We start from the raw sequence: 25,237 nt of genomic DNA on the forward strand, positions 1-25,237 counted from the left end.
CCTGCCAATTTTGTATATTTTCATCCTTGCTCTTTAAGATGATCCTAAAGTAATAATATAATTTTATACAGACAATTCAGATTCCATTTATTCAGCATTTGGCCAGTTTTTTGTGCAGAAGCCAAACATCAGCATACCTTATGTTGATGTATATTGGCGTTTAATCCTTCAGATTGAACAACTGTATTAAAAGTTTAATTAATTATCAAAGAAGTACCAGCAGATTTGGTACCTAGTTAATAAATCCGAACTTGTCCTTTTGTACAGTGTGCACATACCAACTCTTTTTACCAAACACCTCCGCTGAAACAGTCAACCATCTTACCTGTAGAATAGCCACAATGACTCCAAACAACCCAATGGCACTGCCGAAAATTTCAACGATCAGGATCTTGACAAACAGGCTGGCATTCTGAGCATCAGCCAGAGCAGCACCACTACCCACAATACCAACGCAGATGCCACAAAAGAGGTTAGAAAATCCGACAGTCAGGCCAGCCCCAAACATGGAGAACCCTACAAACAAAAATAGAGAATTAAGAGATCTACTGACTCAAAACCAAATCAACTCAGTTTTGTCCATAGCTGTTGTGCGAATTCAACAACGTACAAACAAATGGATCAACAGTTTCCTCAGAGCCTCACTTAGACCTTTTTGATGCATACAAAAGTGTCGGAGGAAAAGAAATAGTAAAACCATAGGATGCACACTTGAGTTAAGAAAATGTTTCCTCCTCCCAAATGTATAAGAAGTAAAACAATGAGTCCATCATATGATGAACTGAAGAGTCTGCAGGTAACAGGGTCAAATGCACCAACCATAATTATATGAAGAGTATTTCAAAGGAATATTCCAGGCTGTCATGCAAACAAAAAATGGAATCTTCTTCTATAGACAAACTTTCATCATTGCTGCCTTTTTGTCTAGCCGATATAAAATGGTATTCGGCTGACATGCCAGCCTTTCTCATCACGATTATCAATGCGAGGCAACTGCAAGGAGCTGGTACATCTATCCAATGAAAATTACATTAGAATTTAGCAGACCAAGTGGAATAATCTATCATAACCGGTAAGTTTACTCTCTCAGTCTTGTCACAGTATTACTAACAAGTCTGACATCACAAACTTCCAATTTGGATTTGGGGTATTCCTTTAAAAATTACTAGCTAAGTTGACTCAAGTCTTTTCAAATACCCTCAACTTGATCCTTTCTTCTGTTTCCCTACTGTCTCCAGAGAAATCCCTTCCTCTTCCCAAAATCCCATTTCTAAACATGTGCTGCTGATGCATCAGCTCAAAGCTTGAGCTCTCGCACCATCTCTTTCCTGAACTAACTGATTTAAACAAATAGCAGAATACGAACGAGAGAATGATGAAACAAGACTATAACACTGGTATTGATTGCTCAAACTGCAGAGTAGTTTTGTGCAGTAGATCCACTTCTCAAAAAATTAGAATCTAAATGGTGAAGGTACTCTGCATCCTCCCAGGTCAACACCAAAATTACTCGGATGAAGGAAGAGAGCTGTACATCTATTTTTGAAGATGACACCATTAGGAGGCACAATAAATTGTGCAGATGGAAGCAGGAAGTTACAAAGGGACAGACAGACTAAGTGAGTGGGCAAAACTATGGCAAATGAAGTTCAATGTGGAGAAGTGTCAGGCCATCTACATTGGATCTGAGAAAGGCAAATCAGAATATTTTCTTAATGGTGAGAGACTAGGAGTTGTGGAGGAAGAAAGGGATTGGGGTGTTCATGTACATAAATCCCTAAAAGCAAGTGCACAGGTACAAAGTAATCAAAAAGGCTAATGGAATGTTGGCTTTTATCTCTGGGGTTGGAAATGAAAGGAAATGATGCTTAAATTGTAAAGTCTTGACACGGTGGCATAGTGGTTAGCACTGTTGCCTCACAGCACCAGGGACCCGGGTTCGAATCCGGCCTCGGGTGACTGTCTGTGTGGAGTTTGCACATTCTCCCCGTGTTTGCGTGGGTTTTCTCCGGGTGCTCCGCTTTCCTCCCACAGTCCAAAGATGTGCGGGTTAGGTTGATTGGCTATGATTAATCCCCCTAACACTAAGGGTCAATTTAATATGTGGGGTTACGGGGATAGGGTGGGATATGTGTTGGTGTAGGGGTTACGGGGATAGGGTGGGATATGTGTTGGTGTAGGGGTTACGGGGATCGGGTGGGATATGTGTCGGTGCAGGCTCGATGGGCCGAAATGGCCTCTATCTGCACTGTGGGGTTTCTGTGATTTCTGTGACTGGCATCTACCCAACAAAGTGAAAAATTGCCCAGGTATGTCCTGTTCACCAAAAGGACAAATCCATTCTGGCCAATTACCACCCCATTAGTCTACTCTCAATCATTAGCAAAGTGATGGATGGTGTCATCTACAGTGCTATCAAGTGGCACTTACCAATAACCTGCTCACTGATGCTCAGTTTGGGTTCCGCCAAGAACACTCGGCTCCAGATTACAGCCTTGGTACAAAACACAGACAAAAGAGCTGAATTCCAGAGTTGAGGGGAGAGTGACTGCCCTTGACAGGACTTCCTCAGGGCAGTGTCCTAGGCCCAACTATCTGCTTCAATGACCTTCCCTCCATCACAAGGTCAGAAGTGGGGATGCTCGCTGATGATTAGTGTTCAGTTCCATTTGCAACTCCTCAGATAATGAAGCAGTCCATGCCTGCATGCAACAAGACCTGGACAACATTCAGGCTTGTGCTGATAAGTGGCAACATTCGCACCACACAAGTGCCAGGCAATGACTATCTCCAAAAAGGCAACGTCTAAACACCTCTTCTTGACATTATAATCGCCAAATCCTGCACCATCAACCTCCTGGGGGGGTCACCATTGACCAGAAACTTAACTAGATCAGCCACAAATATTGTGGCTACAAAAGCAGGTCAGAGGCTGGGTAACCTGCAGTGAGTGACTCACCTCCTGACTGCCCTAAGCCTTTCCACCATCTACAAGGCACAACTCAGGAGTTTGATGGATGAGTGCAGCTCCAATAACACTAAGAAACTCAACACCATCCAGGACAAAGCAGCCCACTTGACTGGCTCCCCATCCACACCTTAAACATTCACTTCCTCCAACACCAGCGCAAAGTGTCAACATTGTGCACCATATACAAGATGCACTGCAGCAACTCGCCAAGGCTTCTTCGTCAGCACCTTTTAAATTTGTGACCTCTACCATCTAGAAGGACAAGGGCAGCAGGCGCAGGGGAACACAACCATCTCCAAATCACACAAAATCCTGACTTGGAAATATATCGCCATTCCTTCATCGCCGCTGGGTCAAAATCCTGGAACTCCCTCCCTAACAGCACTGTGGGAGTACCTTCACCACACTGACTGCAGTGGTTCAAGAAGGCAGGTCACCACCACCTTCTCAACGGCAATTAGGGATGGGCAATAAATGCTGGCCTTGTCAACAACACCCACATCCCGTAAATGAATAATTAAAAAAATTAGGCCCCATCTAGAATACTGCGTTCAGTTTTGGGCACCGAACCCCGGGAAAATAAATTGGTCTTGGAAGGGGTATATCACAGATTCACCAGATTACCAGGGTTTAAAGGGTTAAATTATAAGCCAGGTTGCATAAACTTGACTTGTATCCCTTGAATTTAGAAAGTTGAGAGATGACGTAATCAAGGTATTTAAAATGATTAAGAGATTTGATAGGGCGGTTACAGAAAAACAATTTCCTCTGGTGGGGAAACAAGGCGGCAAAATATTAAATTTGAGTTTGGCCATTTAGGAGTGAAATCCAGAAGCAATTTTTCATGCAAAGGATAGTGGAAATCTGGAACTCACTGCCCCAAAGGGCTGTGGATACTGGGCCAATTGAAATCTTCAAGACAGGGATCGACCGATTTTTGTTAGCTAAGGGTATCAAGGGATATGGAACAAAGGTGGGTAAATGGAGTGGAGGTACAGATCAGCCATGATTTAATTGAATGGCAAAACAGGCTCGAGGGGCTGAATGGCCGACTCTTGTTCCTACTTTTCTACACTACAGCCAGTAACATAGAAATAAAAACAGAAAATGCTGGAAATATTCAGGTTAGGCAGCATCTGTGGAGAGAGAAAGAGAGATCAGAACTGGAAAAACTTGGAGATGGAACAGATAGAAAAGCCATTTGTTACTGGTACAAGGCAGTTTTTCCAGTTCTGACGAAGGGTCATTGACCTGAAATGTTAACTCTGTTTCTCTCTCCACAGATGCTGCCTGACCTGCTGAATATTTCCAGCATTTTCTGTTTTTATTTCAGATTTCCAGCATCCGCAGTATTTTGCTTTTGAGCCAGTAACATAGGTTTGTTTTCTGCAATAATACACTAATCCAGTCAGGAGTGTAAATGATTAAAAGGCAATCCTACAGAGTTAAATGAACAGTAATCTAATGGTACTAATTCTAATGTATAATCATGTAACCAAGTTTTGAAAACAGTTAACTTGTGGACAGGTTTGAAAGCATTTTCTGGCAGCTGGGCTGCACCTTTACCGATGGCTGGAAAAAGTCTGTACATACCAAGAAGTGAAAACTCACATCAAAAGCTTGCACAGTCAAATTGAGCCACCAAGCCTGTCAGAAATGGTGGCAACGCCATTTCAAACAGTGCTCTCGCCAAAATTGGAGCTGTCATCAGCGGCAGCTCCAAGGTAAATTCACCCTAAAATACAAACTTCCATTTCAAATCCAGTGCACACAAATAACTACATTTTAAAGTTGGTACAACAGAAAACCAAACCTACCTGCTTGATAATTCCTGGCTCCAATTGTCTGAGGGGTAGTGCCACTGAATGGCTGTGGGGAAGAAAAAATACTTTCATAATAAATGGAACACCTGTAGCCAGTCCACCATCTTTCAAACTACTAATCTAAACAAAAGCCATTTGTTACTGGCACAAGGCAGTTTTTGAGGGGTTTGGCCATTTCAGTTTATTCTGTCAACAAAGCTTTTCAACCATTCCTCAAAGAACTATTTCCACAATAAACAGATGCATTCAGAAACCCAAATGTAAAGAATACTTTTTGTGGCACTTTCCTCAAATGTGCAGTTAGTTCCTATACATAAATTGTGTGAGAAGGTTCCAGAGACAATTCTATCCGTTGTGTTTTTATATTTAAGAAAATAAACTACGTATAGAATAGTCAAATTCACAGGTCTTTATCTCTTTGCTTCTCCCCCTTTTGTTTCCCTCGCCAGACCATAAAATATTCTCCACCCAAAGAATGAGGGCAGGCAATCTGCTCCCAGGCAATCAAAACATTCATGAATGTGGCTAGGGGAGACTCAACTTCCTTGGGAAGCACAGCCAAGAATAGGAGCTGTATACGTGCAGCATTGTGGGAGTAAACCTGGGTCCTAATTAAATTGTGGAAGTATTCTTTGCCATATTGCTGCAGAGGCAAAAACCTACTTTGATCTATAGCAGTGTCTCTCAAACTAGGGTCTGCAGAGACTGTCTAGGGAGTCATTTCAAATCTGCTCCTCTTTATAAAACCAACACGGATTCAGTTCTTGCAAATTATTCTCAATAGCTGGGCCCGCCTCCTCAGAGGTCCATGGGTCTCGCTCACTTTGCAATAAGCACTCCCTTCGGGCCAAGCCAATTCCTCTCCCTGGCGCCGCAGCCCTGGGCCATCCTCCCGACACGTGATCAGAGTGCCTGCGGGGCCCTTCAAATACGTGCCTGAACGCGTTGGCACAAACACGAACAATCTCTCAGTGCAGACGTTACAGAACATATCAGTGGGACAGTATGGCCGAGAGTCATGCTTCTTCCAGCAGCATCCCAGCATATGCACGGGTGCTCGTGCCCTCACTCACCTTGGCCAGCCTACTGACTGCTTTAAAAATTGTCCAGCACTAAGTGGCTAATAGTGGCCACCTGTTGCTGCAGAGTGCTGCAAGAAGCAAGCACACCCATCTCACCGATATCAGTAAGTAAATACCTGTTTTCTTAAAAGCATCATTAAAACACTCTTTACAAGCAGCACTTTCATATGAGTATTATATAGCATTATAATTTAGATGGGGAAATCTATGATTAATAATCAATATGAAAAAGGATCCTTGAACCAAAAAAGTTTGAGAACCACTGATCTATATAAATCATTGAGGGCTTTCGCCTGGAAGAAGAGTATACCGATTAGCAACACCACTGCCATTGTGATGTTCAATATTTTTTGAAGGCAGCGAAGTGGAGACACTGCATAAAAGCATGATTGAATTAGTGTACTAATTGGCAAGTGTTACATGCAAACTAGAATTATTTATTGAATACGAGACATTTCAGCTTTAGCCAATATAATGGGCATGGTCGATCCTACCCCAAACTTAGCACATTTCGGGTCAGATTTTGACATCAAATGTATACCAAGCTACATTAAAAGTTAAAAATGAGCAAATCACTGTACAGTATATTTATACTAAGAATTCACATACCTCTGCCATATTACTGATGACAATGGCCATGATAATCCCATAAATTGCAACAGCTTCACAGAAAATGATGCTGCAATAAAAGTGTTAAAAAATGTCATTCTAGTTTAACAGTACAGTAACGAAGAACTGCTCTTTGGCCACTGCCAGGTTTACCATCTGTTCATTATAGTTATCTTTGTCCCTTTCCATTTGCCAAAGTCCATTTTCACAGACATATTTATTTTCCAAGCACCTGCTTCTAGTACTGACTTATGCCATGTAGATTGCAGTGTTAAGATTCAGGTTTGTGTTCTCCATACTTTTCAAATCATTCTTACCATCTCAGCTCCCATAGGCAAGTGCACACATCCTGTGATCTGAAACTTAACATTTAGTATTTGGTCGAAGTGTATTACATAGAATCTATAGTACAGAAACAGGCCATTCAGCCCCGCTGGTCAATGCTGGTGTTTATACTCCATACGTGCTGAACTCGCTCAAGTGGAAACATCCACCCTATCGAACTCCTTCATAAATTTAAAGGCCTCTATTAGTTCTCCTCTTAGTCATCTCTTTTTCAGAGATAAGAGTCCCAAGCCTGATCAATCTTTGAGCACCTGCTCAACTCTGGTAACGTCTTTGCAAATCTTTTCTGCACTTTCACCAGTGCTTCAATATCCTTTTTGGTATGTACATCATGTAATGAAATCTGTTTGTCTTGATCCTGTATTCGTTTTGCACTCATGTATATTACCCTCCCCCACTGTGTATAGTTTCACTTCCTCTTTCCCGACTAACCTGGGAGGTTCCAGGTCTTGGCTCTTGGCTCCGCCCCTGACTTCTCTTACATAAAGATCCCAGGATCTGTATGACTCATTCCTGTGAACCAGTCGGCGTGTTGAGATGTTAGCTCTGATCTTAGTGATTAAAAGCCAACTTGTTTAAGTCTATAACTTCTAGTTTTGTGGTTATTGAAGGCCCATCACATCATAACGGTGCACAATACTCCAAATGTAGTCTAACCAAAGGTCTACAATAAATGTAACATTAACTCTCTGGTTTTATATTCTATTCCTCTAGCAATGACACCCAGTACTTTGTACTCAGTACGGCCTTATCAACTTGCATCGCTACTTTTAGTGATTTATGTATCTGTATTCCTGGATCTCTGCTCCTCTGCCCCGTTTACTTTCTTACCTTCCAAGGAGTAAGTTGCCTCCTTATTCCCATCAAAATAAACCACTTCACTGAATTTAATTTGGCATTTATCAACCCACTCTGCAAGCCCGTTTATTTTGGAGCAGTCTTCCACATTATTAGCTATAACCACCACCAATATTCCACCTAATTTTTGTTAAGTGTGCGCGACCCATTCAAATTTCCGTGCAAGCGCGGTTTTTCCATTCAAAAGCCGGTGAGCTGGCTGCGCGGGACCTCCGGAGTGCTACGCAGCTCAGCGGGAACACTGGCCACCACCCCCAAATTTGGAGTCATCTGCAAATTTTGACACCATATCTCAAATTCCTGAGTCCAAATCATTAATGTACATGGTAAATAACAGTGATCCCAGTTTGACTCCCTGCGGGACACAGCTTCCCACTTTCTGCCAGTCTGAGTGGTTAGGATACTGGACTAGCAACCCAGAGGTCATGAATTCAAATCCAACCATGGCAACTTGTGAACATGAATTAAATAAATCTGGTAATTCATTGTTCTAATATCTGGAAAAAAAAAATCTGTGGCAGCTTCCAGATTGTCATTAAAAACTCAAATGGTTCACTCTTATCCTTCAGGGAAGGGAACCTACCACATCCACCCTTCCCTTCCACGTCGTATAGCCTGCACACGACTCTAGTCCACAGTATGTAGTTCACTCTTAATGCCCTCAGAAGTTGCTCAGCAAGCCACTAAGTTGTCAGGGCAACTAGGAATGGACAATAAACATTGTCTTGTCAGCACTGCGCCAAATTGAGAAGAAATTTTTAAAAATCTGGCAAACAATCCTCCCTTTTATTGCAAGCTTGCTACTGGATAGTATGTAGGACTCCACGAGATCACGTCATTTCAGACAACAGATATTATCAACCACTAAAGATATTTAAACAGACTTACTCACACAATAGAGCCGAACAGTACAATACCTGCTAGGAAGCTAGAAACAGAAGGAGGGGTTACTCAAAAACCAGGGGACATGAATTCTTTTTACAGAACCCAAGATGAAATACTTCTCTTAAAAATATATAATCTTGAACCCCAGCAAAAAAAATACAGCCTTTAAGAATTATGTAAGTAAAGAGTTAAATACATCCTCGTGTTCCAGGGTGAGACGAACTAAACTACTAACACAGGATTTGTTCTGTTTTCTACACACACATTTCCTTTGAATTCCATGAATTCATGTTCACAAGTTGCCATGGTGAGATTTGAATTCATGACCTCTGGGTTGCTAGTCCAGTATCCTTTGAGGAGGGAAGGGAAATCATAAGTTCCAATGAGCTAACAGACCAAATAGTCTCCCTCCTTTGTACATATCTTCATGAACTCATTTGTTCACTGGGACAGGAGCAAGCTGAAATAGTCTCCTCTTATCTTACTTCGAATCTTTGCTCCATTGCCCAATCTGTAACTCTTCTGATGCTCTGCTCCTTTGATGATTGCAAGCTGTTCGACATATACCTGACTTTTACACGTTCTCTTTACCCTCACCCTTCATTTAGTTTAGTACAATAAAGGAGCCCATCTTCCAGTTCGGATAAAGGTTCAACCTGAAAAAATAATCTATTTTTTCTCTTTTCAGATGCTGATGGATATTCTGTGCATTTCCGGCATTTTGTTTTTATTTGGAAATTTGCAGGTCTACAGAGACGCATCGAAAGCCAGCACTGAACTGAAAACTCTGTAGAAAGCCAATGGCAATGTTTTCTGAAATATACAAGCCTCAATAAAACGATTATCCTGTTTAACATTAACAGCCTGATGAGAAGAAAATCTTAAATGTTCATAAAAAGGAAATTCACATTTAAATTCCTATTTCTCCCTTTTTAGTCTCCCACAACTCACATCTATTACCCTGGCAGATAGACTGCTACATCTCTCATGTTGTTTTATAGGCAAACTAGAAAACCAAATCCCCAATCCAATCCCTTGTAAACTGACACTATAACATCAGCTGCAAGAAAGTGCCAGACAGAAAGACCTCTTTCCCAAGAAATGCTTACAACTGATTGTCGTAGTAAGTGTGCTATTTTAAATTTCAAATTGATTATATGTATCGGGTAAAACATTCAAGGCTGTGAGTTAAGTGGTATTACAAAACTATTACCTGACAAGATTTTTGGTTTTAATCCTAGGTGCCTTCACACCACCACCAAGAATGCTGGAACCAGTGATGTAAATCCCCCTGAGTAAGCAAGAAGCAAAAGGTGATTATGTCCATTTCTTTTAAGAACATAAGAAATAGGAGCAGGAGTAGGCCATACAGCCCCTCGAGCCTGCTCCGCCATTCAATAAGATCATGGCTGATCATCGACCTCAACTCCACTTTTCCGCCCGATCTCCATATCCTTTGATTCTGAAAATGTATCAATCTCAGCCTTGAATATACTCAAAGACTCAGCATTCACAGCCCTCTGGGGCAGAGAATTCCAAAGAATCACTACCCTCCGAATGAAGAAATCCCTCATCTCGGTCTTTCTTTTTCTTCCAATAAAACCTTATTCTTCAGCTAATAGGGTAGGCAGGCAACATATTTCCAAGGCTTTGGGAAGTTAGGTGAGCCACTTGCCACAGAATGCCAAGCCTCTGACCTACTCTAGTAGCCATGGCATTTACAGGAAACTCTCTTTTAACCGGCACCTAAATAACCGGAAATCTCAACCGGCAAAATTCAGGAGTAGGTTCAGGTAAGTTTTACTTCATATTCACAGAATCACAGAAACCCCACAGTGCAGATAGAGGCCATTTCGGCCCATCGAGCCTGCACCGACACATATCCCACCCGATCCCCGTAACCCCTACACCAACACATATCCCACCCTATCCCCACGTATTTAATCCCCCCTAACACTAAGGGTCAATTTTTATCATAGCCAATCATCCTAACCCGCACATCTTTGGACTGTGGGAGGAAACCGGAGCACCCAGAGGAAACCCACGCAAACACGGGGAGAATGTGCAAACTCCACACAGACAGTCACCCGAGGCCGGATTCGAACCCGGGTCCCCGGCGCTGTGAGGCAACAGTGCTAACCACTATGCCAACTTTTATTGTCATTGTTAGTGCACAAGTGCAGTACAACGAAATGTAGGCTTGCGGCTCCCGAGAGTGTACATTTAGATTAAGACATTTAAACATTCAACATACATTTGGCTTGTAGTATATTAACATAAGTATGACCATAATAAAGTGCATTGGCAGATGCGCAGGCTTTAGAGTTTATTTGTGGAGTTCAGTAGGATGACATCCCTGGGAAAGAAGCTGTTCCGAAATCTGGTCGTACGGGTGCGAATGCATCTGTAGCGTCTCCCAGATGGTAGGAGGGCGAACAGACTGTGGCTGTTCCTGGATCTGTGGCTGTGTAACTGGGGTTCGTGCACTTGTTGCTAAGCAACAGGGACGCTTGGTCTGTGGCCGGAGTTCCTGCACATGTTGCTAAGTAACAGGGAAGCCTAGATTTGTTGCTGTGCACGGAGCTCTCGTACCTTTTAACTACACCTCTCTGTAATCCGGACTTTTTGATAAACCGGCACCACGCCGGTTCTGTTGGTGCCGGATAATAAAGAGTTTCCTGTATGTGGCTAGTTCAGTTGGGCTTCTGGTCAATGCCGACCCCCATTGTTAATGGTGGGAGATTCGGTGATGCTAACGTCATTGATTGTTATGGGGAGGTGGTTAGACTCTCTTGTTGGAGATGGTCATTGCCTGGCACTTGTGTGGCACAAATGTTACTTGCGTGGCACAAATGTTACTTGCCACTTATCAGCCCAAGCCTGGATGTTGTCCAAGTCTTGCTGCATGTGGGCATGGATTGCTTCATTATCTGAGGAATTGCTGTCCCCACAACACACACAAGACACCTTGGAGGTTCTCTTAATTTAAAAAACATCCAGGAGACAAGGCACAAATAGTTATACTGGTTGACAAATCAAAATGTAATATAGCCTTTGGGGGCATCATGGCCAAATCTAGTCAATGACATTGATGAGAAAGAAATCTTACCATGCAGCCCCCACAACAGACAAAGAGATAGCCAATCCAATTCCAAGGTTTGCCCACATGAAGGGAGATGTTTCTGTTAAAAACCTATCAAGAATAAAAGGCATTAACATGAAAAGAATGTGTTTTTATTTTTGCACTCATGTTTGAAGGAAGTAGCAGGCACATGGTAAATGCTCTCCTAAATATTTGAGTCACAAAATGTCTACCGACATGAACTCAATGTCTGATGAAAGATTTCATGCCAAAAAACATTGTGCCAACAATATATTTTTATTTCATTATTTCTCTCTAGTCTCCCATTGTTATGTACCTTCCCAACCCAGATCAAAGCATACAGAAATAGATAGGCAGATGGATAGCTGTATACACACACACACTAACCAGAGGCTACTTTGAAACTATAAACATATACATTTCCACAACGACAGCACAATTCCACTTTCTGCAAGGATTATTTGTCCACATTTTATTATGCAGCATCAGTTGCCAGAAGCACACCAAGTAAAAATAATTTCTTTACTAAAGTGCTAATGTAGAACATTTATCAGAATAACCCAAGTTGCAAGGTCATTGTTCAGCTTCTGTTTTAACCAAAAATAAGAACACAGTAAACTTTACATCAACACATCAGTCTGTGAGAACAAGATTAAAGCAAGATTCCACCACAAAGATCAGGGCACAGCCCGTTCCTGGAAGAAACTGTGAACTACTGACTCAATGCAAGAATTGAACACCTTCAATATCAAATGGGAATCAATCCCTTTCCCTCTTTCAAGTTGAAGATGAAGGTCTGTGCACCCATCAGGTGACCTGTGATGCCTGGTGCTGCATTTGAGTTCAAAAAGAATTGTGGGAGAGTTCTCCCTTTATAAAAAAAAACTTTCATTGAGCAGCCAATGCAGCTTTTGACAGGTTATTCCACCATGATGATTTGATGTACAATTTCTTCATAGTATACAAAAATTGCTTGATGTTGGCAATAAAAACTGTAGCATCCTTCTTCCTCTCCCGTCCTAACCTTCCCAGGTTATGTTAACAAAAACAACCATTCACTGATCTCTTGTACGTGTGTGCAAAGGGAGGGAGGGAAGAGGGAGAAAGAATGAATGAATCTCTTGGTTATATTCAAATGGAAGATTTAACCATTTAACTCTTCTTTCCCCCTCACTATACAGTGCAAAGCGCCCCCCCCCCCAACATCCTCTCCATTTCTGCTGTTCTTATTAATTCATATCACTTCAAAAACCCACAAATGTTGCATTAACTGTACCATCATTATTGGGTGGAGGAGGAAGCTCCAAACCTATTAAATAACAATTTCCATTTTTCTGTCTAATTCTGCCTTAAAGAAAACACATGTTTAAATATTGAAGTGCCACTATCAATGGGGACTAACTTGAAATTATCGAGACCAACTGAGCATACTAAAATACATACAGATGAAAGTAAGAAATTAAGTCCAGGGTACTTAGTTTTAAATCAGCTCTATCAGACCATCATGCACAGAAACTCTTCCAGTTTCTCTTCCTCCTTGGTTTCTCTCCCTTCCTGCCATGTACCAGCATTCACGTTAACAGTAACTATTTTGCAACAGTTTAATTTTTTTAATAAGACCAGTAACGATAGCAAAGTGCAATATTGTTAAATAGTAATCGGCAACATGTCTGCTTAAACTACATGCAAATCAGTATCTCAACATAGTGAAACAGCACGACTATTTCTCCCATTATATGGGTTTCAAATATTACATTAGTGTATTCCATTTCCTGAACACTGCACCAAGCATTGTTCATGGACACACTTATGCTATTCTGGTTTATTTCTGTTGTTTCTTTGATAGCTGAAGGCTATGCCACCTCATCCCCATTTTATAGAATGCCCTGCCTAAACCTGCCCAGCTTTCCATTTCACTCCACTTTTTAAAACCTCAAGACCCATCCTTTCAACCAAGTTTTTAGATTCTCTCACCATGATTTGATGGCTGCTCCTTTATCCATGTTTTTCTCCTCCCTACATAAAGCACCGCATGATGTTTTCTTCATAAAGGTGCTACACAAATGTGTGTTGTTGTTATGCTACATCTCCACCCCACCCCACCCGACTTTGATTCATCCTGCACATGGATCTCTGTTGGAACTACAATAAAGTGTTAGTACTTGCCTCTGTTCATGTTAACCAGCCTATAGTGTCTGCAGTTTACTTTCTACAGAGGTTCCACCATTGCTCTTATTTTCTACCTGGTCTCTGCCTCTACCATCAGACTTCCTGAACTGATAGTCATGGCTCAACTGATGCAGCTACAAACCTTCACTTCCATTTTTTCTAACTTCGTCCAAAATTTAAAAAAACCAAGGCAGGCACATTTTAAACATACAATAAACCACAATATCTTTGAACATTGAACCAGGAATTTCAATTGTACACAAAAAACAATGTAAATTTTAGGACATAGAATTCATACATTAAAGCGTTAAAATCATGACTAAGAAGCAGTCAGGAATTCCCAGTTTTGTACAGAATGATCAAAAAAAAGGAAATTGTAGACTACACCCAACTCTGGAATTCTGGTATCAGACAGATACTTCAGATGCAGCATCAGGCATCACAGGTCACATGATGGGTTCACAAAAACTTCAGCTTTCATCTGAATAATTTTAAATTCATCCAACCATACCTCATCTTGGCCAAGATGAAGGATTTGAGGTAGTGGAATGGAAGGGACACTAGGCAGAAGCAAGATACTGTTTCATATGAGAGGGTAGTAAATAACTGATTTACCGAGTGCCACACTTCCCACCACTCGAACACACAATGTGAAGTTTGAAGAGGCTTCCTATCTATTGTAGGGATGACATATCTATCACTGTGAGGGCAGTAATTGGGTTTGCACTACCAAAAAAAAAAGACAAGCAGACTACTGTCAAGTTTTATATTTTTCATGGGAGCTAATCTTGGCCGCAAAACTCCAATCCCAGGATAAAGCCCTGTACTGCCCAGTAGCTGAATCTGGCAAAACAAAAATAGGAAAATGTTCCAAGACATTTCACAGGAGTACAATCAGACAAAAATTGACACAGAACCAAAGAAGTAGTTTTAAGAGAGGTGATTAAAAACTATGTCGAAGAGGTAGGTTTTAAGGAGGGTCTTAAAAAGGAGGAGGGGTGGAGACAGATGTCCAGGGAGGAAATTCCAGAGCTTAAGGAGTGGCATCAACAATTGACTACATTACCTTGAATTTGCTAGTTTCTGGGTGTACTATAGCAGAATGAAGTGGCAAGCTACAGACAGACATGGCAGAATTCTGGGACTAGTTCTCTAGCCAGGGAATGTGATGAGTGAGATTTCAGGAGGAAAACAAAAGGGGGGGGAAAAGGATCTCCCCAAACATATGACATCAGCTGATGTTTTATTTAGCATCTCAAACAAAATCCTGCTACTCCATGACACAGAATAACTGATGATACAATTCTTCCCTGTACTTACCATGAGCTAAGTACAGTAGTTGAGTATGTTAAACTGTGAAAACTGAAGTTTCACAATAGTGAACCACAGACTACAGAAGAGGCCCAACCGAAAGCACACCCTTATAAATTCAGCTTGTGCACAATCCAATTTAAACAAGCGAGAAAAGGTTTTCTGAAAGTACTCTGATTGGCTTAATGCAATGGTTGTTACTAATCAGCTTGGAAATAAGTTAAAAAAGGGCAACTAAATTGTTCCAAATAAATGAGAACTTAATTTTTCTTTAAAATTACTTACCATCCTATATCAAAGCGAAATCCTAGGTCAAATATTGTGTAACAAATGCCTGGAATAGAAATAAACAAAGTTGCATTTGAAAACAATGCAAAGTTTTTTTTCCAATACCAAAAAGATTTTATTTTAGGTATACTAACAAATCTATTCATGCTTCAAACTGGTTATATCAGTGTCAGATCATAGCTCACGCAGAAATAAAATTGGACTCTAGGCATAAGGGTAATTAAATAGACATTTGGTCTTCACTGCTGTTCTGCTTAAAATCAAGTCTGCCCACAGTATGTAAACCGGAGTCCTGCAACAACCTGACTTCTGTGCTGTACTGAGAGGGCTGCACTGTTGGACGTGCTGTTTTCGGATGAGATATTAAACAGAGGTGCTCTCTGCTCTCACACGAGTCAAAGAGGAACAGGGGAGTTCTCCCGGTATCCTGGCCAACATTTACCCCTCAACCAAATTCACAAACAGATTTCTGGTAGTTATGTCCTTGCGGCTTGTGAGACAGTGCTATCCACAATTTGGGTGCAGTGATTCCCTGTATTGCAACAGTGAATACACTTCATTGACTGTGAAGCACTTTGGGACGTCCTGAGGCTGTGAAAGGCACTATATAAATGTGCCAGTTCTTTCTAACATTGCACAGGGATCAGCTTTAGTAAGTTTTTTTAAAAATACAAAAAAAACCTGAATGTGTGACCACTCTGTGGGTTCAGCTCTGAATAGGAGCTGCGAGGAAGCATTTTCTCCAAAGAATTTGGCTTTTGGGAGGGCGCAGTCAGTCAGTGGATGGATATGCCATACAAACTATTTAATGTCCATAGCTTTTCAATATTTAGTCCCAGCACCACTTGTGGATTGCTTGATGCTTCATAAATGAGCCTGGCATTGTTTAATCTAAAGGGGAGATATTGCAGGGCAAGTATTATTCAAGAATTTAAGATCCTTAAAGGAACAGGTACATCTAACCATGATGAATGCGCTCGAGGTTGCTACAAACCAGTGAACATGTTCTCAAGCTTAGAAGAGGAAAGGTGCACAAATAAATTAGATTGAGTAAAGTTGAGTGCGTTGGTGAGATTAGTTTTTCACCAGCAAAATGCACTACAGGTACACTATCCCTTATCCGAAAGCCTTGGGACCAGCTGAGTTTCGGTTTTCGGAATTTTTCGGATTTCAGAAGGTATTGGGAAATTTGTCGGGGTCGGCGGGGGGGGGGGGGGGGGTGTCGGGGTCGGCGGGGGGAAAAGAATATCGGACAGGCCGCGGTTCGGGTCGGGGGGGGGGGGGGGGGGGGGGAGAAAAGAATATCGGACGGGTCGGGTGTGGAGAAAAGAATATCGGACGGGCCGCTGTATTGTTGGGTTCACTCTCCCGGTACCTCCTTCACACTGCCCGGCTCGGCCTGCAATCTCCTACCCAGGAGGGAACTCTGTGACCCTCTGCCCTGCTCAGCGTAAGTCATGCGCCACTCTGGTCATGTCGTGCGCACGACTTGCGCTGAACGAAAAAACTTTCGGTTTTTAGAGGTTTTCGGAAGTTCGGATAAAGGATAGTCTACCTTTATATATCCTTTATTATTCTTGTACTTTGATGATCGTGAGAGCAGCCATTAATTGGTTTAGACAGGTTAGCAGTCATGTCATAGAATTTCACAGCACAGAAGCCCATTTGGCCAGTTGTGTCTAATGTATCTAAGTTTGTTGATGATACAAAGCTAGGTGGGAAAGTAAGCTGTGAAGACACAAAGAGCTTGCAAAGGGATATAGACAGGTTACCTGAGGGGGCAATAAGGTGGTGGATGGAGTATAATGTGGGGAAATGTGAGGTTATTCACTTTGGTAGGAAGAATAGGAAAACAGAGAATTTTTTAAACTGGTAAGAAACTATTAAATGTTGATGTCCAGAGAGATTTAGTTGTCCTCGTACAGGAAACACAGCTAGCATGCAGGTACAGCAAGCAATTAAGGAGGCAACTGGCATGTTGGACTTTATTGCAAGAGGGTTGGAGTACAAGAGTAAGGAAGTCTTGCTACAATTGCACAAGACTTTGGAGAGACCACAGCTGGAGTACTGTGTACAAGTTTGATCTCCATACCCAAGGAAGGATATACTTGCCTCAGAGGCAGTGCAACGAAGCTTCACTAGATTGATTCCTGGGATGAGAGGGTTGTTCTATAAGGAAAGATTGAGTTTATACTCTGGAGTTTAGAAGAATGAGGTGTGTTCTCAATGAAACACAAAATTGACAGGGTAGATGCTGAGAGATTACTCCCCTGGCTGGAGAGTCTAGAACTAGGGGGCATAGTCTCAGGATAAGGGGTCAACCATTTAAGACTTAGATGGAGGAGGAATTTCTTCACTCAGAGGATTGTGAATCTTTGGAATTCTCTGCCTCAAAGGGCTGTGGATGCTCAGTCTTTGAGTATGTCCAAGGCTGAGATAGATAGATTTTTGGACTCTAGGGGAATCAAGGGATATGGAGAACGGGCAGGACAGTGGAGTTGAGGTTGAAGATCAGCCATGATCTTAATGAATGGCGGAGCAGGCTCGAAGGGCCGTATGGCCTACTCCTGCTCCTAATTCTTGTTATGCTGTGCCTGTACCAGCTCTTTGAAAGAGCTGTCCGATTTAGTCCTGCACCCCAGTTTTTTCCCCCCATAGCAGAGAGCCGGCACAGGCTCAATGGGCCGAATGGCCTTCTTACGTGCTGTAACCATACTATGATTCTATTCTATAACCCTGCAAATAGTTCTCTTCAAGCACATGTCCAATTGACTTTTGAAAGTTCCTATGGAATCTAATTCCACCACCGTTTTAGGTGGTGTGTTCCAGATCATAACCCTGTGAGAGAAAAAAACTCACTTTGCCCTCTAATTCACCAGTTATTTTAAATCTATGACCTCTGGTTACTGATCCACTTGCCAGAGGAAACAGTTTCTCTCTACTTGCTCTATCCAGACCCCTCAATTTTGAATACCTCTATTCGGTCTCACCTTAACCTTCTCTGCTTATAGGGTAACAATCCAAGCTTCTTAAATCTTTCCACATAACTGAAGTCCTTCATCCTGGTAAATCTCTTCTGTACCCCTGCCAAGGCCCTGACATCCTTCCTAAAGTGTGGTGCCCAGAATGGTGCACAATACTCCAGCGGAGGCCTAACCAGTGATTTGTAAAGGTTTAGAATGACTTCCTTGTTTTTGTGTTCAATGTCCCTATGTACAAAGCTAAGTATCCCATAGGCTTTCTTAACCGCCTTATCAACTTGTTCTGCCATCTGCAAAGATTTGTGAATTTGCACCCCCAGGTCCCTCTACTCTTGCACTTGCACCCCCCCACTCAAAATAGCACCATTTAGATTATACCACCTCTCCATGTTGTTTCTCCCAAAGTGCATCACGTCACACTTGTCCACATTAAATTGCATTTGCCATGTGTCTACTCAGTTTTTCTATGGCCTCCTGAAGTCTGCTATTATCATGCTCACTATTTACTGCGTTGCCAAGTTGAAAGTCCACATATATATCTACTGCACTACCTCCATCAACCCTCTCCATTACTTCATCAAAGAACTCAAATCAGGTTAGTCAGACACTATTTGCCTTTAACAAACCAATGCTGGCTGTCTATTCACCAATGCTTCTCCAAGTGAGCATTAATTTTGTCCTCGGCAATGGTCTCAAGTAATTTTCCCACCACTGACGTTATACTGATTGGACTGTAGTTACCAGGTTTATCCTTCTTCCTTTTTTGAATTTGCAATCCTCTGGCACTCCATATCCAAGCAAGATTGAAAGATTGTGGTCAGAGCTTCTTCTAACTCCACCCTGGCTTCCCTCAGCAACCTAGGGTGCATCCCACCTGGCCCAGGTATTTTGTTAACTTTGAGTGATGCCAACCTATTTTGCACTCCTTTGTATCTATTTGTATTGCATCGAAAATCGCTACTTCCCCCCTTCTCTACTACGATATTAACTACATCTTCTTTTGTGAAGACAAAAGCAAAGTACTCACAGTACCTCTGCCTCCACAAGATTATTTCTTTTTTGCCCCTAAATCAGCCCCACTATTCCTTTAACTATCATTTTACTTTTTATGTTTATAGAAGATTTTTGGGATCCTTTTCATGTTACCTGCTAATTTTTTCCCATATGCTCTTTGCCCTTCTTGTATCTTTTTCCCAGTCTATATTAGGGTAATTGAAGTCCCCTACTATTACTGCTTCATTACTTTTACATTTCTCTGAAATTTGCCTAAAGATCTGCTCTTCTATCTCCTTCTCACTATTTGGGGGTCTATAGTAAACACCAGCAATGTAACAGATCCTTTTCTGTTCATTAATTCTAACCAAATAGATTCAGTCTTTGAAACCTCTAGTATATCATCCCACTGTAGAATCGTAATATTATCCTTGATCAATACTGGCAACCCCTCCTGTTTTTTTTCCCTTCCCTATCCCTCCTGAATACATTGTAGCCAGGAATGTTCATTCTTGCCCATGTTTGAGCCAGGTCTCCATTATAGCCACAACATAATCCCATGTGCCAAGTTGTCCCTGTAGCTCATCAACCCTATTTGTAACACTCCTTGCATCAACACATATGCTTTGTCGGCTTTGCTTTTATCCTCCATCGCCCACTCTGCTTTTCATCAACTAATGCACAAAAAGGTTGAAGTACATGTGCATTCCACTGTGAATGGAGTATCAAGATGACATGGCCAGCGATCGTGTCCATTACTCATTTTATTTTTATTTATTAATCAGAAATGCAATTAGCCACATCTGGATTTCCAATTAGCCACATGTGGCTAGTGGCTAAATTATTGGACAACACTGCTCTAAAATGCTTCACTGTAGAGTAAGTTGTTTTAGTGTGGAAGTATACCTTCAACATTTTGCACAGATCACTTCCTTCAGCAGCTTTTGAGTGAAAAAAATGACGAGAAATATCCTGCAAGCACTGGCAAACCACATCAGAATAGTTTGCAACTTACCCATTTTAAAACTTGCATTAGTCTACAATGATCATAAAACAGATTTGCAGATAACCTTTTTGAACATTTGCTGATGAAAAGTAGAGTGTGCGAGTGTTTTTTTGATAATTGGGAGTTCTTTAACGTCCTTGGTTACTAAATGGTGGTACTGTAGTATTTACAGCAGAGGTCAATTTCAGGAACATGGCTTGCGCAATTGTGGGAGTGCCCTCCACCCTTCTTCATTAAGCACGCACCCACACCCCACCCCCCAAGTAACAGAACAGAACCCAAAAACAGAGGTTAGCAAAGGGAGTTCACAAACCAAGCATTCTTTAAATTGACCAGTTGCTGTCAATATTGAAGGGATTGCGTGTCCATATTTTTAAAGAGCTTTTAATAATGCAATCAGTTCCCAATAGGTTTAACTGACACCAGCATAACGTTGTGCCACAACTGTGGAACTTCCCATTTTGTGCAAAACTGAAACATTTCACATACTGATATAGCTTTAACTCTTTCACAAACAGCACGTCCTCACTGCCTTTCAAATGAAATTAGTTTACTCTTTGCGCTATCAATTTTCTTTAAAATGCATCAGCTTTCAAGTGCAGTTTGCAAGTTCGTGTGCACATTTTTGAATTCTAAACTTTAACACATCCAGTACAACTGTTGCAATTGTAAATTATAAAATGGAACCAAGATGGTCTCCAGCAAATGGAGACAGTTCAGTCAGTTACACAAAAATATTTTTTGGGCAACTTGCACTGATTTACTATTATAAGCTACTCCAAAACATTAACCCCTGACTACAACAGTCTCTCAGACTAGGATATCAGATACCACACATGATTCTGGCTTTTCCACCTCAATATAATGAAAGCTTTGGACAATTATAAGACACACTCAGTCTTATCTCCACATGCCAATATGGGCACTATGCATTGATTTAACCAGAGGACCACTATTGGCATTAGCCATTCTCTAGGTTTTCTATAACTGATAAAGAACGAACTCGCATCTGTATAGCACCTTCCATGACCTCAGGATGCCAAAAGCTCTTTACAGCTAATTCCACTTTTGTAATGTAGGAAATGCAGCAGCCAATTTGTGCACAGCAAGGTTCCACAAACAGCAATGTGATAATGACCAGATAATATGTTTCAGTGATGTTGGTTGAGGGATAAATATTGGCCATGACACCGGGGATAACTCTTCTTCGAAATAGTGTGATTCGATCTTTTACGTCCAGCTGAGAAAGCAGACGTGGCCTCGGTTTAACGTCTTATCGGAAAATGCCACATCCAACAGTGCAGCACCTCCTCAGTACTGCACTGGAGTGCAAGTCTAGATTTTGTGCTTAAGTCTCTGAATTGGGGCTTGAACCGATGACCTTCTGACTCAGAGGAGAGTGATACCCACTGAACCACAGTATTTCATTTATGAAATGTGTATGAAACAAAAAAAAATTGAATAATTGAAACATTTTGCCCTACAGAGACAAATAAATTTGTAGCTACTGAAACAAACAGTGAACAGTTGTATTTCACATTTAATTTCAAACAAAATCTCTCAATTTCTGACCAAAATCAGTTTGGCGCAAGAAATCTATGCTGACAATCAATGTCCAAAGATCAGCAAATATAACTGGTCAGAGAGTGGAAAACTACATTTCTAACAGGACACCTTATTTAAAAAAAGCTTCAGCAACAAACTCTATACTGCCATGTTTCTTGCAAAAATAAAAACCTTGACCATTTACTCATCCAACACAGCAACTCAACCACATTTTGTATTTGGGCTTGCGGTTGACATCAGTTGGGGGCCAATTTTCAGGCTATTTTTTTAAATAAGCTGGACCCACCTCTGAAATGAATGGGAAACAGCAGATATAGGAACAGGCCATTCAGCCCCTCGAGCCTGTTCCGCCATTCAGAGAGGTCATAGCAGATCTGTATCTTAACTCCATCCACCCAACCTTGGCTCCATATCCCTTAATACCCTTGGCTACCAAAATTCAATTGATCTCAGATTTAACATTATTAATTGAGCGAGCATCTACTGTTTTTTGTGGGAGAGAGCTTCACACTTCTACCACCCTTTGTGCAAGTGTTTCCTAACTTCTCTCTTCAATGGCCTGGCTCTGATTTTAAGGTTATGTCCCCTTGTCCTCGCCTCACCCACCAACAGAAAAAAAATCTCTATCTACCCTATCAATTCCTTTCAAAATCCTAAAAACCTCAATTAAATTACCTCTTGACCTATATTGAAGGGAATACAAGCCTAGTTTATGAAATCTCTCATCATTTAACCCTTGGAGCCTGGATAACATTCTGATGAATCTGCACTATACCCCATGCAAGGCCAATGTACCTTTCTAGGTTGTGGTGCCCAGAACTGTACACAGTACTCCAGATGTCTCTTAAGGCTAAAGGGATCAAGGGATATGGGGAGAAAGCAGGGACAGGGTACTGAATTTGGATGATCAGCCGTGATCTCATTAAATGGCGGAACAGGCTCAAGGGGCCGAATGGCCTACTCCTGCTCCTATCGTCTATGTTTCTATGTTGTCTAACCAGAAGAAAACGGATAGGGAAAGTGCATTAAAAGAGCAAAATGATAAAATAAGGCAGAGATTAATAGAGAAAAGATGACAGCAATCAAAAGTGTTGAGTGGCAACTATTTTACACACTTTGAGCATTATTGACAAATTCTTGCTTAGGATCTGGGGGTGAGCGGACTTTTTAATCAAAATTACCAGCCCATAAAGCCTCCCAGCTTCCTGGTTAAAAACACCGTATGTAATTAATGAAGATCATGTGGTTTGATCCAATCGGCAAAAAAGTATAAACATGGCAACACAGCTTCATGTTTAGTGTCAGCACTTGCAGGACGATAGATAGCTCCGGCAGAATTTCCTAACTTCACTGTAGCCCGTGATTTTCAGCAGGTTCTTGTGGGGCGGAGGGAAGGGGGAAATGATTAAAAATAAAACCCTCACACAAGGCGCCGCAGCGGGAAGATATCGCCACGACTTGTTTTAAAAACCCTTGTGTGTTGAAAGAAAAAAGGCCTCCAATAGCCAGCCGCAAAATGAAGCCCCGGTGCCAGGGGCAGCAGTGAACCGTGGCCCTGGGCGACCGGGGCCGGGCCGGGCCATCAGCTGACGAGCCGCACTAGGCCCGACACTGGGCTCCGCTCAGCTCAGCTCGGGGAGCCGCCCTCCAACTCGCCCTCCACAGTCCCGCTCGCTTACCTACTACCAGGATGGTGGACCAAAAGGCCACGGTAATGCCGCCGTAAAGTAGCGCGTAGCCGTTCATTTTCCGGGAGTCCCCCTCACACCTGGATGGCGGCGATTGTCTCAGACACTGGGCGGCGAGGGAGGGGGGCGGGGACTCGCCCGCCCGGCCAGGCACGTGACGTGACGCGGCGCGCGCTCCGCTGTCACCTGTGAACGGCGTCACGGCCGCGGGATTCTGGGAGCTGTCGGCGCAACGCACCGTCCGAGCGCTGGGGACTACAACCCCCGGCGTGCTTTGCGGCACGGCCGGAGTCACGGGCTGAGATGAGGTTCGTGCCACCCCTGGACTTCACCTGACCAAGGAGCAACGCTCCGAAAGCTTGTGATTTCAAATAAAGCTGTTGGACTATAACCTGGTGTTGTGCGACTTCTCACATTTGTCCACCCCAGTCCAACACCGGCATCTCCACATCATGACCCCTGGACAGAGAGAGAATTGCAGACAGTGGGATCATTAATCTTATGGGTTTTTTTCCCCCTATATTTAGATATTGTTGCGTTCTGTGTAGCAGACTGCTCTTTTATGTGAACTTTGATTTTGTATGTTCAGAAATACTGTCTTCACTTGCACAGAGCTTTTTAGGTGAATTTATGCCCAGGAAATGAACAGAGCACTATATTTTATACTATATTTATTTAGTTTATGCTAAAAAGCGGAAGCTGCATACCATAGCCAGGGCTAAGCGATCCCACAATCAACAGATCAGATCAAAGCTCTGCATTCCTGCCACATCCAATCGTGAATGGTGGTGGACCATTAAACAACTAACAGGAGGAGGAGGCTCCATGAATATCCCCATCCTCAATGCTGGTGGAGCCCAGCACGTGAGTGCAAAAGACAAGGGTGAAGCGTTTGCAACCATCTTCAGCCAGAAGTGCCGAGTGGATGATCCATATCAGCCTATTCCTGAGGTCCCCACCATCACAGAAGCCAGTCTTCAGCCAATTCGATTCACTCCACGTGATATCAAGAAACGGCTGAGCGCACTGGATACAGCAAAGACTATGGGCCCCGACAACACACCGGCTGTCGTGCTGAAGACTTGTGCTCCAGAACTAGCTGCATCTCTAGCCAAGCTGTTCCAGTACAGCTACAACACTGACATCTATCCAACTGCCTCTCTTGACCAACACCAGTTTGCCTATCGTGCAAACAGATCAACGGAGGATGCAATCACAACTGCTCTACACTCGGCACTGAATCACCTAGATGGTAAGGAGACCTACATCAGAATGCTGTTCATAGACTACAGCTCAGCATTCAACACTATCGTCCCCAACAAGCTGGCCACCAAACTCCTGGCCTGAACACTTCCCTCTGCAACTGGACCCTGGACTTCCTAACAAACAGACCCCAGTCTGTCAAATTAGGTAACCACACCTCCCCCCCCCCCCCCCGACCCTGAACACGGGGGCCCCACAAGGATGTGTGCTGAGCCCCCTCCTCTACTCCCTCTTCACCCACGACTGTGTGGCTGTTAATGGTTCCAACACCATCATCAAGTTTGCGGATGACACCA

General features: G+C 42.4%; 1 protein-coding gene across 1 annotated transcript in view; it reads right to left on the reverse strand.

Moving 5' to 3' along the window:
- Positions 1-23,919, reverse strand: part of atp6v0b (ATPase H+ transporting V0 subunit b) — a 30,502-nt gene extending 6,583 nt beyond the window's left edge. The window contains exons 1-7 of the mRNA XM_085983113.1: positions 23,670-23,919; positions 15,442-15,490; positions 11,683-11,766; positions 9,787-9,864; positions 6,486-6,555; positions 4,789-4,840; positions 326-516 (exon numbers count right to left, since the gene is read on the reverse strand). Coding sequence (XP_085839239.1) covers positions 326-516; positions 4,789-4,840; positions 6,486-6,555; positions 9,787-9,864; positions 11,683-11,766; positions 15,442-15,490; positions 23,670-23,736 — 591 coding nt within the window. The 5' untranslated portion in view covers positions 23,737-23,919. The remainder of the gene's footprint in view (positions 1-325; positions 517-4,788; positions 4,841-6,485; positions 6,556-9,786; positions 9,865-11,682; positions 11,767-15,441; positions 15,491-23,669) is intronic.
- Positions 23,920-25,237: the final 1,318 nt, after the last annotated feature.

This window comes from Somniosus microcephalus, chromosome 3 (genome assembly GCF_052327205.1).
Source record: "Somniosus microcephalus isolate GS21.2 chromosome 3, FLI_Smic_1.0, whole genome shotgun sequence".
Classification (NCBI taxonomy): domain Eukaryota; kingdom Metazoa; phylum Chordata; class Chondrichthyes; order Squaliformes; family Somniosidae; genus Somniosus; species Somniosus microcephalus.